Source organism: Eschrichtius robustus, chromosome 8 (genome assembly GCF_028021215.1).
Source record: "Eschrichtius robustus isolate mEscRob2 chromosome 8, mEscRob2.pri, whole genome shotgun sequence".
NCBI lineage: Eukaryota > Metazoa > Chordata > Mammalia > Artiodactyla > Eschrichtiidae > Eschrichtius > Eschrichtius robustus.
The window spans coordinates 111,798,419-111,812,644 of NC_090831.1; the positions used below are offsets into that span (position 1 = coordinate 111,798,419).

Sequence of the window (14,226 nt, forward strand, 5' to 3'; positions counted from 1 at the left end):
ATTATTCTGAATTCTTTTTCTGGAAGGTTGCTTATCTCCATTTCATTTAGTTGTTTCTCTGGGGTTTTATATTGTTCCTTTATCTGGAACATAGCCCTCTGCCTTTTCGTCTTGTCTGTCTCTCTGTGAGTGTGGTTTTTGTTCCACAGGCTGGAAGATTTTAGTTCTTCTTGCTTCTGCTCGCATGTCTAACTTTCAAGAGTTCATGTATGAAGGCTTCCTGTGGTACTTGACAAATTCTCAACCTAAAAGAAAACATCCTATTGAATTTGGATACTGACTTTCCAAGACTCCAAATATTAAGTGAATCTCCCTTACTTTAAGGGGAAAATATAGATTTTTGTTTTATAGGAAAGATTACTGGCTAATTTATTTGTGTGTATGTGTTTATTGTGTTAAAAAAGTCATAAAGTGTAACATCTTAATTGCCAATTTATTTTTACAGTGAATTTATATGACTACACACCCCCCTATTTTCTGGTTAATACCTGTTATCCCACTGCAATTATTAACAGCATCTCCTTTCACTTTCAAAAGTGCCCAGCTTGGAGGATTATATGGTCACGTTATAAGGAAGTTAGCTTTCATCTGTATTAAGAATGAATCTTTGAAATGGGTGTGACCAGATTGCATATTCCCTATAAATATGAAAGTTGCTAAATTCTTTGCATTGATCACAAAAGTAAAAATGCATGTGCTTGACAGACTTCAAGCATCTTACCTTCTGCTGGGGAGGAGTGTGGTAACTCATAGCATCAATGACAGCATACTGTCCTATCATAAAAATACTTTATGGTAACTTTGAAGTAGGAAGAATGATGACCCAGTCACATAGCTAATTAAGAAATTGGTCTACCCTGAAGTCTCCAAGTGCCTTAAGATCTTTGACTAAGAGTATAGTAGAGTTATTCATTTACTAGATTGTATGTACCTCAACAGTGGAGAGTATTGTTAGTTCCTTAGATGTTATTTTGTTTTTCAAATATTTGGTGCTATGATTTTACCCTATAGTCAGTCAAGTCCTGCCTGACACTTCTTCCATTTGTGGGAAAGAAGACAGATGCTGTTGAAGGAAAATGAAACCCAGACAGACCTCAGATGGCTTAGCCATGATCACGATAAGTAGTTGGAGTCATGAACTCCGCCTAAACCCAGTTCACTGAGTCTCCACACACAATTACCACCTGGGCTGTTTTGTTTTAAATTTTTTCTAAAAAGTAGCCCTTCCGTTGATCTATTCTGTTTGGAATAGTATGTTGTGAGAAGCTGAGTCAAGAGTATCTTTGGCAAGTAAACCATAAAAAGGTAATTTCATGCAACTAATTGAGTCTTACATTATTATTGCTGTTACCCTAACATTGTGGTCTGTGAATGACACTCCCTAGTATAGCTATACCAGGTGGCCCTTTTTTGAGTGCACACTGTGTGCTAAACGCAGTTCTAGGCATTTTACATATGTATCGTGTTTCTTGTAGGAACTAGAACAAGTCTCTGAACTCACTGGAAAGCTATGGTTCAGTATTTTTACTTTGTTCAATACTTTGTTTTACTCTGCTATTTAATGTAGCTAAGTCATGTTTTTTAAATTTCGTTTGAGCAATTGTTGACTGTTTGCATTTTATTTTGTTTGTTTGTTTTGTTTTTTAGATTCCACATATAAGTGAGATCGTATGGTATTTGCCTTTCTCTGATTTCACTTAGCATAATACCCTCTAGATCCATCCATGTTGTCACAAATGGCAAGCTTTCTTTTTCTTAATGGCTGAGTAATATTTTATTGTATATATACACCACATCTTCTTTATCCATTCATCAATGAACACTTAGGTTGCTTCCATATCTTGGCTATTATAAATAATGCTGCAATGAACATTGGTGTGTGTGTATCTTTTTGAAAAAAAAATTTTTTTTCTTGGCTGCGCCATATGGTTTGTGGGACCTTAGTTCCCTGACCAGGGACTGAACCCACGCCCTCGACAGTGAAAGTGCAGAGTCCTAACCAGTGGACCACCAGAGAATTCCATGTATCTTTTTGAATTCGTGTTTTTGTTTTCTTTGGATAAATATCCAGAAGTGAAATTGCTAGATAATATGGTAGTTCTATTTTTAATTTTTTGAAGAACCTCCATACTGCTTTCTATAATGGCTGCACCAATTTACAATCCTACCAGCATTGCACAGGGTTCCCTTTTCTGCACATTCTTGCCAACAGTTGTTATTTGTTGTCTTTTTGATGATAGCCGTTCTGACAGGTGTGAGGTGATATATCATTGTGGTTTTAATTTGCATTTCCCTGATGATTAGTACTGTTGAGCATCTTTTTATGTGTCTGTTGGCCATCTGCATTTCCTCTTTGGAAAATATCTATTCAGGTCCTCTGCACATTTTTTAATCAGGTTGTTTGGTTTTTTGATGTTGAGGTATATTAGTTCCTTGTATATTTTGGATATGAACCCCTTATCGGATATATCGTTGGCAAATATCTTCTCCCATTCAGAATACTGCCTTTTGGTTTGTTGATAGCTTCCTTGTCTGTGCCAAAGCTTTTTAGTTTGGTGTAGTCCCATGGAATGCTTTACTTTTAACTTGATAGTAGTTCTTAATCCCTTCAGAAGAAAGAAGACTTAAAACAGACATATGAAATATTATATAGTGAGAAAATTCCTGCTTAAGGGACTGCTTTACTGATTTGTGGCAGCAGAAATAATTGCCTAACAAGTCCGGATTACAGCAGGGCCCACCTCTCACCAAGCACCACCACAAACACTCCTAACCCAGGCTTAGTGTCTAACAACACCCTGTTCCTTAGTGCTCCAGACAGGCGTGTGTTTCTTTCTCTGCGGTTGGCGTAGTCACTTCCTGTTTGTTTCCTGCCGGCCCACATTGAAGGAGAAGCCAGGTACTGAACTGAAGCACTGGATGTAGTCTTCATCTTGCCAGCAGGAGTGGATTGTTTAGTCTGGGTTCAAGAAAGGAATAGGCAGTTTCAAGTTTGGAGTAAGAGTGGCATGCAAGACAGACTTGACCCCTGAAGAACTGTGTGCAGCTGCACATATAACAAGGCAAAGAAGTGATGAGGTAAAATTAGAGATTCAAGGAGGAAAGGTCAGCTGGGACTTGCTGTGGGGATGGGGACTGACCAGTCAGTCACCTTTGGCATTTTGTAGTGGGATATTTTCTGAAGTAGCAGTCAGGCCTCTCTTCTGTGAAGCAAATGCTTATCTAGTGGTGTGGCTAAGCTTTCTCTTATTATAAGTATAACTGATTTATAGAAACCTTCATTTTTAAAAGTTGTAGGCCACTTAACTATAAAATTAGATGTAGAATGGATTCTTCTCTCTGCCTTATTCTAAATTAGAGGCCGTTATACTGTCATCATGTTACATGATTCAAATAACCCATTTCCAATTATTCCCCAGCCAATCTTTTTTTTTTTTTTGGATGGGTTGACTATTATTTATTTATTTATTTATTTATTTAATTTTTTTAAACATCTTTATTGAAGTATAATTGCTTTACAATGGTGTGTTAGTTTCTGCTTTATAACAAGGTAAATCAGTTATACATATACATATGTTCCCATATCTCTTCCCTCTTGCATCTCCCTCCCTCCCACCCTCCCCATCCCACCCCGCTAGGTGGTCACAAAGCACCGAGCTGATCTCCCTGTGCTATGCAGCTGCTTCCCACTAGCTATCTATTTTACATTTGGTAGTGTATATATGTCCATGACACTCTCTCACCCTGTCACATCTCACCCCACCCCCTCCCCATATCCTCAAGTCCATTCTCTAGTAGGTCTGTGTCTTTATTCCCGTCTTGCCACTAGGTTCTTCATGGCCTTTTTTTTTTTTTTTCCTTAGATTCCATATATATGTGTTAGCATACTGTATTTGTTTTTCTCTTTCTGACTTACTTCACTCTGTATGACAGGCTCTAACTCCATCCACCTCATTACAAATACCTCCATTTCATTTCTTTTTATGGCTGAGTAATATTCCACTATATACATGTGCCACATCTTCTTTATCCATTCATCTGTCGATGGACATTTAGGTTGCTTCCATGTCCTGGCTATTGTAAATAGAGCTGCAATGAACATTTAGGTACATGACTCTTTTTGAACTATGGTTTTCTCAGGGTATATACCCAGTAGTGGGATTGCTGGGTCGTATGGTAGTTCTATTTGTAGTTTTTTAAGGAACCTCCATACTGTTCTCCATAGTGGCTGTATCAATTTACATTCCCACCAACAGTGCAAGAGGGTTCCCTTTCCTCCACACCCTCTCCAGCATTTATTGTTTCTAGATTTTTTGATGATGGCCATTCTGACCGGTGTGAGATGATATCTCATTGTAGTTTTGATTTGCATTTCTCTAATGATTAATGATGTTGAGCATTCTTTCATGTGTCTGTTGGCAATCTGTATATCTTCTTTGGAGAAATGTCTCTTTAGGTCTTCTGCCCATTTTTGGATTGGGTTGTTCGTTTTTTTGTTACTGAGCTGCATGAGCTGCTTGTAAATCTTGGAGATTAATCCTTTGTCAGTTGCTTCATTTGCAAATATTTTCTCCCATTCTGATGGTTGTCTTTTGGTCTTGTTTATGGTTTCCTTTGCTGTGCAAAAGCTTTTAAGTTTCATTAGGTCCCATTTGTTTATTTGTGTTCTTATTTCCATTTCTCTGGGAGCTGGGTCAAAAAGAATCTTGCTGTGATGTATGTCATAGAGTGTTCTGCCTATGTTTTCCTCTAAGAGTTTGATAGTGTCTGGCCTTACACTTAGGTCTTTAATCCATTTTGAGTTTATTTTTGTGCATGGTGTCAGGGAGTGTTCTAATTTCATACTTTTACATGTATCTGTCCAATTTTCCCAGCACCACTTATTGAAGAGGCTGTCTTTTCTCCACTGTATATGCTTGCCTCCTTTATCAAAGATAAGGTGACCATATGTGCATGGGTTTATCTCTGGGCTTTCTATCCTGTTCCATTGATCTATATTTCTGTTTTTGTGCCAGTACCAAACTGTCTTGATTACTGTAGCTTTGTAATATAGTCTGAAGTCAGGGAGCCTGATTCCCCCAGCTCCATTTTTCGTTCTCAAGATTGCTTTGGCTATTCGGGGTCTTTTGTGTTTCCATACAAATTGTGCAATTTTTTGTTCTAGTTGTGTGAAAAATGCCAGTGGTAGTTTGATAGGGATTGCATTGAATCTGTAGATTGCTTTGGGTAGTAGAGTCATTTTCACAATGTTGATTCTTCCAATCCAGGAACATGGTATATCTCTCCATCTATTTGTATCATCTTTAATTTCTTTCATCAGTGTCTTATAATTTTCTGCATACAGGTCTTTTGTCTCCTTAGGTAGGTTTATTCCTAGATATTTTATTCTTTTTGTTGCAGTGGTAAACGGGAGTGTTTTCTGAATTTCACTTTCATATTTTTCGTCATTAGTGTATAGAAATGCAAGAGATTTCTGTGCATTAATTTTGTATCCTGCTACTTTACCAAATTCATTGATTAGCTCTAGGAGTTTTCTGGTAGCATCTTTGGGATTCTCTATGTATAGTATCACGTCATCTGCAAACAGTGACAGCTTTACTTCTTCTTTTCCGATTTGGATTCCTTTTATTTCTTTGTCTTCTCTGATTGCTGTCCAGCCAATCTTTAAGTTGTACATGGATAGCATTCAAACCTAAAAGAATTATAATTAAAAATAGGTAAGCCGTATATGGAATTCAGAATCGCTTCTGTCAGCTCTTATTTTGGCAATAGAAGAATACAGTACTCTTATCACAGATCACCCATCAGTAGGATTTGGATTGTGACTAACTCAATTGGGAAAGGGAAGCAGGGCAGGGGTGGAACCTCACAGCTGAATGATTTGATCGGAGCTGTTTTCCTCTCTCTCTGTCATCCTCAAAAATAAGCATTATGGAATTGGGGTTTCCTCTTGTCCTGTAACAGATCTGTCTCCCTGAACATCTTTCCTCCTGTTTCCTGATATTCAAAGATTTTGAGCACACAGTTTGGAGAAAACCAAAGAAAATATATATAGAAGACAAATTTAATTTGACTTTTTTTCTTAATAAGGTAATAAAGGAAACACAATCTTTAACCAAGGCTTCAACAGTAAAGGACTAGATTTAATTTGAAAGCTCAGAGAGTTCAGATTCATTCATTTCATCTATATGCCAAGGGTCCATTAAATCAGGTACTGTACTATTCTTGGTACAGGGATACAGCACCTAGAATTGGACATACAAAGTCCTTACTTTTGAGGAGCATACATCTCCCTTTTGATTTCCTTCTGAAACGTAGCCGGTACTGTACCTCCGAGAAAGTCCTCAGAGTGCTTTCACATATAGGCTTTAGGCATTAGAGTTTCTAGTTAACATTTTATTCCTAATAGCCTTTATTTGTATGTAAGAAGCAGATTCATATAATACATATAGTTGTAATATTGGATCATAAAGCTAAATCATTTCTGGATCCTAGCAGCAACACATGATAGAATTCCTTACAGTAGAACAAACATTTACTAAAGTCTTGCAGCATATAAGGCACTGTTCTGAAAGCATGGGTGACACAAGGATGTATAAAACATGGTCCCTTATAATCCCGGTGGGAGAAGTGAGCATTTGCTCAGCCACTTCTAACAGAAGGCGAGTGGGAGTGCTGTATATATGTGCAGTAATCTTAGTTACTGTCTGTGGTTCCTGTTCCTGCTGCAGTGACTCAGGGGAGTCATCGAAGGTACAGATTTGACTTTCTGAAGTTAGTCCTGTATGCAGAAAATGAAGTTGTTTGAATTTCTTCCTGTTTTGGCTTTGAGCTACTCCTTTGACTTACCACCAAACTTTCATTATTTCTTACTTAAAATATCCCAATCATTTAAATGGATAGCAGTTAACTCCCAGACGCTCCTACATGAAGATTCAAGAATTAAAGACAATGGTTGGGGGTTGGTGAAGGGGCAGTGATAGAGATGGGTTGATGCAGCATTAGATGTTTCCCTTCAGAACGTTCTTGGATGCTGTATAAAACAATCTAAGCCGTTATTAGAGGATGTGATATCTGACCATGCGTTTTAACTTTCATACGATGTTCCAGTTAATGAATTTGTAATACGATATTACATAATATAGTATTGATTCAGTTTGGTTTAATCCAATGCAGATGCATTTTTCTAGCCTTAGGAGTTCTGCTTGCTTAACTCTCTTAGGACAAAGAATGTGGCTTATGCCAAAACTGAGTAATGAGTAATGGCTTCATTGTGGTTTTTCCTCATTTGCTATTTTAAAAAGCCAGTCGCTTAAGTCTCATTGACTGATTATTAACCAGTCTAAGTATTTTAAATATTTGGAAGTAATTAGTCTGCTGTGTGAATGGCTTGAGTAGTCATTAAAGTGGAATGTCAACTTTATTTATTGGAAACATTTCTATTTTTGTTGAGCCTTCCTTTCTTTATAGGTGAAACATTATAGTTCTCGTGGCCTTTGTTAGTTGGCTCTTCCATTTGGTCCCACACAAAAGTGGGTTTTTATCTAAGCTATAGGCATGAGCTTGAGAGTGGTGCTCTTAAAGAAAGGGCTTGTTAGATCCGAGGCCATGGTCAGATGAGTTCCATGTGTGCCCCTCGCCCCCTGCCAAAGACCCAGAACTTTTTTCTGAGGTCACAGACTGCAAACCCTCAACCTGGCCCATCATGATCCCAGTGTGTTAGCTGTTTCAAGGGGATCAGACAAATCTGTTGATCCCTGGACTAGTCTTGAAAACATGAGAACACTTGGTGCTGGTGTCCAGTTAGCACCCAGCCCTTCACAAGGGCAGAGCATGAACACATTCTCCTCTCTCCTTAGGCTGCGGTGGAAATAGCCATAGACAAGTCAGATGACCAGAGTTGAGGTCCTGGAATTTGGGAATTTAAAAAAAGGTCTAATTTTACTACCTTAACAGTCTGGTGACTCGAAGAGTTTTATTTAACGTCTCTGGATCTGTTTAGTAGTTTTTTAAACAGCTTTCTTGAGGTATAATTCACATGACACACAGTTCACCCATTTAAAGTGTACAGTTCAGTGGCTTTTCACAGAGCTGTATTTTCACAGAGTTGTATATTCACAGAGTTACCCATCTATCACCACAGTCAATTTCAGAACATTTTCATTACCCTCAAAAGAAACTCCATACCTAGCTATCACTGCCCAGTCCTCCCGTTCCCTCTGGCCCTAAGCAACCCCAGATCTATTTATGTCACTATAGATTTGCCTATTCTGGACATTTCATATAAATGGACTCATACAATATGTACTCTGTGACTGGCTTCTTTCACTTAGCATAATGTTTTCAAGGGTTGTCAATGTTTAGCATGCATCAGCACTTCTTTCCTTTTTATTGCCAAATAATATTCCATTGCATGGATCTACCACATTTAATTTACCCATTCATCAGTTGATGGACATTAGACTGTTTCTGTCTTCTGTCTATTATGAATAATGCTGCTGGGAGGGTTCGTGTACAGGTTTTTGTGTGGACATGTGTTTTCATTTCTCTTGGGTATATATACCTAGGAGTGAAATTGCAGGGTCCCATGGTAATTCTGTGCTTACCTGTTTGAGGAATTGCCAGACTGTTATCCAAAGATTCCACAGGATTTTATACTCTTAATTTTACAGTGTATTAGGATTTCAGTTTCTCTATATCCTTAGCGGTCACCTGGCTCTAAACCACGTGCTGTTGCATTCCGCTCTGGCTATCTCCAGGGGATGCGGGTGGCAGCTACTATGCGTCCAGCTGACAGATCTGACCTGAGAGAGCCTGAGGGCTTTTAGAATCCAAGGCAGTCATCTCCCAGCTAAACAGCTGGCTGTCTGGTCTGAATTTATCTGTTCTTGCCAGCTTTAGTTTGGGATGGTAATCTTGTGTAGGGTTGCAGTGTGGGGATGGGGGCTTGGCAGGGCAAAGTAGTGTTTTAGTAGCCTACCCTTTATGTCTTCTACCTAGAAGAGAATTCGTAGTAGAGAAAGAAGAAACACTTGTTGGGCTATACTTTCTCATGTATGTTCTCTTTTAAGTCCATTCCTCCTGCCCCACACGGTTTGTAATAGTGGTAGAGAAGAGTGTGTGTTTCTTTTTTTAATTAGACAGAGGCAGTGGAGGCCCAGAGAGGTTACTTGCCTAAAGGTATATATTATGCTAGTTAGTATTTGGAAGGGGACTAGCAGAGGAGGAGATGGGATGTGTACTTAGAATAGACCCTGACTTCCAAGTTGTGATCCTCTCCATTGTTTCATAGCTGTTTGAGTATACAGTTTGTGCATAAGAGTTCTTAGGCAGCTCTTCTGGACCTAGAAATGAAATTCTAATAAAGAACCACCCCAGCGGTTGAGATCCAGTGCTATGATTCTATGACTGGTGCTCATAGTTATGACCAAAGGTAAAATGACAAAGTGCATTGATAACTAACTTCTACTAACTTATTCTGCCATTCTCACCTTCCAAAATGGACCCTTGCACTCCCCTCAGAACTTGCTCTACCCTGGGTCCTTTCTATTAATAAAGAATAGAAGCATATGGTTAGAATTTAGAAGTCTATATAGTAAAGGTATGTTTTTAAAGTAGATAATTTGAATACTTTCAGTCACCTTTTAATTAGCTTAACTCCATCTCTTTAGGTCTCCTCTCTTCTCTTTGCCCGTTTTGAACTCAGAGAAACTTGAAAGATATTGTGCACTAGTTACAGACACCTGGGTTTAAATCCAGGCTTTGCTGTTTTACTGCCTGTGTGACCTTGAGTTGTTTGCTTAACCTCTCTGTGTCAGAAATTGTTACATGGAAAAATAATGGTGCATATCTTCCTAGGATTGCAACGGTGATTAAGTAAGTTAATACACATAAAGTGCTTAGAAGAGTACGTGGCATGCGGAATGTACTCAGTACATGTTAGCTGTTTATTGTTTTTTAAAAACACTCATAATAATAGAAACCTTATCACGACCACTGCTGCTACCACCCTTGCTACAACTCCAGCTCTTCTGGTCAAAATTGAACAACCTATGATTCAGGTTATCTATTTATTAAAAAAACTTTTGTGGGAGCGCACTGTACGGCATGTGGGATCTTAGCTCCCCGACCAGGGATCGAACCTGGGCCCTTGGCAGTGAGAGCGCGGAGTCCTAACCACTGGACCACCAGGGAATTCCCTGATTCAGGCTATTTAAAAAAGAAGTGAGGGGGACTTCCCTGGTGGCGCAGTGGTTGAGAATCTCCCTGCCAATGCAGGGGACACGGGTTCGAGCCCTGGTCTGGGAGGATCCCACATGCCGCAGAGCAACTGGGACCGTGAGCCACAATTACTGAGCCTGTGCATCTGGAGCCTGTGCTCCGCAACAAGAGAGGCCGCGATAATGAGATGCCCGCGCACCGCAAAGCCCTCGCACAGAAACGAAGACCCAACACAGCCATAAATAAATAAATAAACCCAAGGTTTAAAAAAAAAAAAAAGAACTGAGGGAATTGCCTGGTGGTCCAGTGGTTAGGACTCCACGCTTTCACTGCCTCGGGCGTGGGTTCAATCCCTGGTCAGGGAACTAAGATCCCGCAGGACGCGCAGCACGCCGAAAATAAATAAGTAAATAAATAAATAAATAAATAAAAAATTTTTTAAATAAAATAAAAAAAGAATTGAAGGTGATTTGTCCATTACACATAGCTTGCTGTCCGAGCAGTTGGGCTGTTAAGGGACAGCAGGGGAACGAGACCTGTTTACAAGGCATGTCGATCAACCTTCTTTTGATTCCTCTTGATTGTGTTTCCTGAGCACCTAGGGGAGGGTTCCTCCTTGACTGGGTCTAGCCCAGGGCATCCCATGCTCACTCAGTGTTGGAAAACCAGCCACTTTCTAATCAATTGAACTAGATTTTGAGGTTAATTTTAGCCAGCCTGGGGACAACATATAAAAGGAAAAAAACCGGAAACCCCCCCTAGTTCACGTTCAGATTTTTCAAGATTGATTTCTGTGGAGAACCAGTAACACGCATGTGAGCATGGAGAGAATAATTTTCATTCCTTTAAGATTTAGATAGGAAACAACCAGGAACAATTTGCCCCAAAAGGTATTTACTGTCCCAAGATTTAATGTAATTTGAATTTCTGTCTTAGCTTTTTTTTTTTAAAAAAAAACTTCTGAGGGACTTCCTTGGTGGCGCAGTGTATAAGACTCTGCGCTCCCAATGCAGGGGGCCTAGGGTTTGATCCCTGGTCAGGGAGCTAGATCCCACATGCTGCAACTAAAGAGTTCGCATGCCGCAACTAAGGAGCCCACCTGCCGCAACTAAGACCTGGCACAACCAAATAAATAAGTAAATAAATAAATAAAACTTCTGGGATGCCCTTGGCTTCCAGCAACTATAGCTGGAATCCCTCACAGTACCTGGTGTGGTTCCAAACATGCAGTTAATATGGGACTAAGTGAATGTGTAGTTAAATAAGTAAACACAGCTTCCTCCTGGGTTGTCTTTAACGCCTTGCTCCTCCCTCTCTTAATCTCCAGGTATCTCAGATGAAGACATTATCAACATTACTCTTCCTACTGGAGTCCCCATTCTCCTGGAACTGGACGAGAACCTGCATGCCGTTGGACCTCACCAGTTCCTGGGCAACCAAGAGGCTATCCAAGCAGCCATTAAGAAAGTAGAGGATCAAGGAAAAGTGAAACGCGCTGACAAATAAAATCTTTCCCACGTGCTAGCTAGGGATAGCTGCAGGAGGAGTGGTATGCGGTGTGTTGTGGGTGCTGATCTCGCTTTTTTTTTTTTTTTTCTCCCCCGCTGATTTTTCCTGATTTTCCCAGATCTAGGCTGTGGGGTAGAGTTTGTATAAGTAACTAGGTAACTTATGTTGGCCCAGATAAAGGCTTTAGGATGCCTGAGTGCTAATGTCGTAAGCCTTGTGCGTTAGCCCCTGCCGGCCCCGTTTGAATTAGTCACTAAGTTGGTCACCAGTGGGGCTTAATCAATGTCATAAGTTTCCGAGATGGGGGAGCAACAAGTGGAGGTCAAGTTCAAGGTATTCCTCATTCAGTAAATCAGTATAGAGTGACCACTGACAGGCACTACTTACTCCAATAAGTAGTTCACATTTATATTTACTGAGACTTTCTAGGATGATAATAAAGGGCATTAGATAACACACTATACTTAAGTATTTATTACTAGTCTTTTCCTCTAGGGAAAGGGATGCTTTGATAGGTTAAGACTAGAGGCCCATTAAATGGGAGAGTCACGGATGGATTCCTCCAAGACAGCCAACAACAAACACCAAGGCCCTTTGCCTCATGACATTTGGTGGAATTCCTCTCTGGCTGCTAGAATTAGCAGCATATAGACAGCTATAGCTGTTCGTGTTCTCTTTTTGTTTTATTTTTGCTTTTTAAACTTTAATTTTGGGGTCTTTAAAATTAATTTAAAAATAAGTTCTGTGACTGAAAATGGTACCATCCCAAGAATTTCCATATGATTCATAAATATTAAGTATAGGCTGCTGAATTATTCTCTGCTCTTATCTTCCTATAACACAAAGAGTTGTACTTATTTCCACACGTAGACATGCCTAATTCTCTAAAAATTGAAGGTCGGGTCAGGGGAAGGTAGAATATAGTGGGTGTAATTTTATTCACTTGAACAGGGGAAATGGTATAGTCGCACTTGTCACATACATTTGTTCTTTATCTGCTGAGGGCAAAACATTATGGTACGTAGTCTATAGTATTCAGGGTAGGCCACAGACAGAATTGACTGCTTATCAATCTTAATGATATAGAATGTTTTTAGATGCTGGAGATAGGTAAGTGATCATTTCTTTAAGCTACTGCCTTATTTCAGAGCAAGTGACATATATTTCAGTGATAAAGTCATGTAAACAATTTACAACTATAAAAGCTGTTACAGATATCAGCAGTTTTTCATGGTTTTCCATTGGTGGGTTGGTTTATTTGTATCCATTTTATAGTAAAACTGTCATTAGAAGGAAACTAATTCTAAAACCCTTGCTACTGCTTGGTCTGTACTGATCCTTAAATCAAGACTTAGAGCATCAGCTGATGAAGATGGCTGAAAAGAAGAAATGAACCTGGTTTGCTCACAGCTGGCTGCATCTGTGATGCATAAGGACATGGAATGTGGATGCTTGACGTTCCTGACCAACTACTGGCTTTTCTGCCATAGTCCTTCTTTTCACAGTTCTGTTGCCTAACCAAATAACACTGTTTATAATTCAGAGATCAGGGCCAAGAATACAACTACCAGATCTTCCTAGAATTCCAAACCTATGGCTAAGCTTCAACTCAGACCATTTTTGAACAGCTTCATCTCTGGAATTGGCGTCTGAATTTTCCAGCCCAAGAAGTGACCATGTCTTAACACAGCTCAAGAGCCTAGAGTTGGATTCTTCCCTTGTCCTGCATCTAGATATCCACCTCCAGTGGACACCCGGCAGCATGATGTGCTCCTGCACACAGAGCTGTGCTCATACCCAGTCACTTTGGAATCTTACAGACTTCCTAAGAGAGGGATTATTTTTGCTGACACTTTCTGGTACAATTTGGTTTTTGAGATCTTGGCTGAAATAAACGAAGAGATATTTATGAAAACTTGATGTAAAATTATTTTTAACGACTCCAGCACTTCAACCTTGAGACCACCTAGTGAATCTGTTTTCTTTGCATGGCTTACAAGGGATCCAGAATTTTTGAAGTAGGTATCTTGAAATCTGCCTAACCTGCATCCTCATCTTGGCATCCTTCTGTACCACGTCAAGCTAAGACCAAAAAATGGGGATTTTTTTAAATTTAAAAAATGATAGACAGCTTATCCAGAAATTTGGTCCTTGGAGAGCGCAGCCCATCCTGCTGCCAGGTTGGGCTTGCCCTGGAGCCAGTTAGACATGTGTCTTTTGCCCAGGCTGTAATGATTGTTTCATGCCGGTCCAGTGTGGTGAGATAAAGAGCCATAGCAAGATGCTACTCCTAGAGTTTTAATTTTTAAATATCTCAGATGAGTAGTGTATCCCAGTACACTCAGACTTTGTTTTTCTGAAAGAACAGAAATTCTGCCTCAGAAAATGGAAGTTCTTGCATCATCCAGTACTAATTTGAGCACTGAATTAACAAAGCATCTTCGGTTAGAGTACATAATGTCGTGTATGTTTCCTTGATAAGATGTACGAGGCAAA

General features: G+C 39.6%; 1 protein-coding gene across 1 annotated transcript in view; it reads left to right on the forward strand.

The window, feature by feature from the left end:
* Positions 1-13,645, forward strand: part of BPGM (bisphosphoglycerate mutase) — a 35,831-nt gene extending 22,186 nt beyond the window's left edge. Inside the window, exon 3 of the mRNA XM_068549480.1 lies at positions 11,549-13,645. Within this exon, the coding sequence (XP_068405581.1) occupies positions 11,549-11,727 (179 nt within the window). The 3' untranslated portion in view covers positions 11,728-13,645. The remainder of the gene's footprint in view (positions 1-11,548) is intronic.
* Positions 13,646-14,226: the final 581 nt, after the last annotated feature.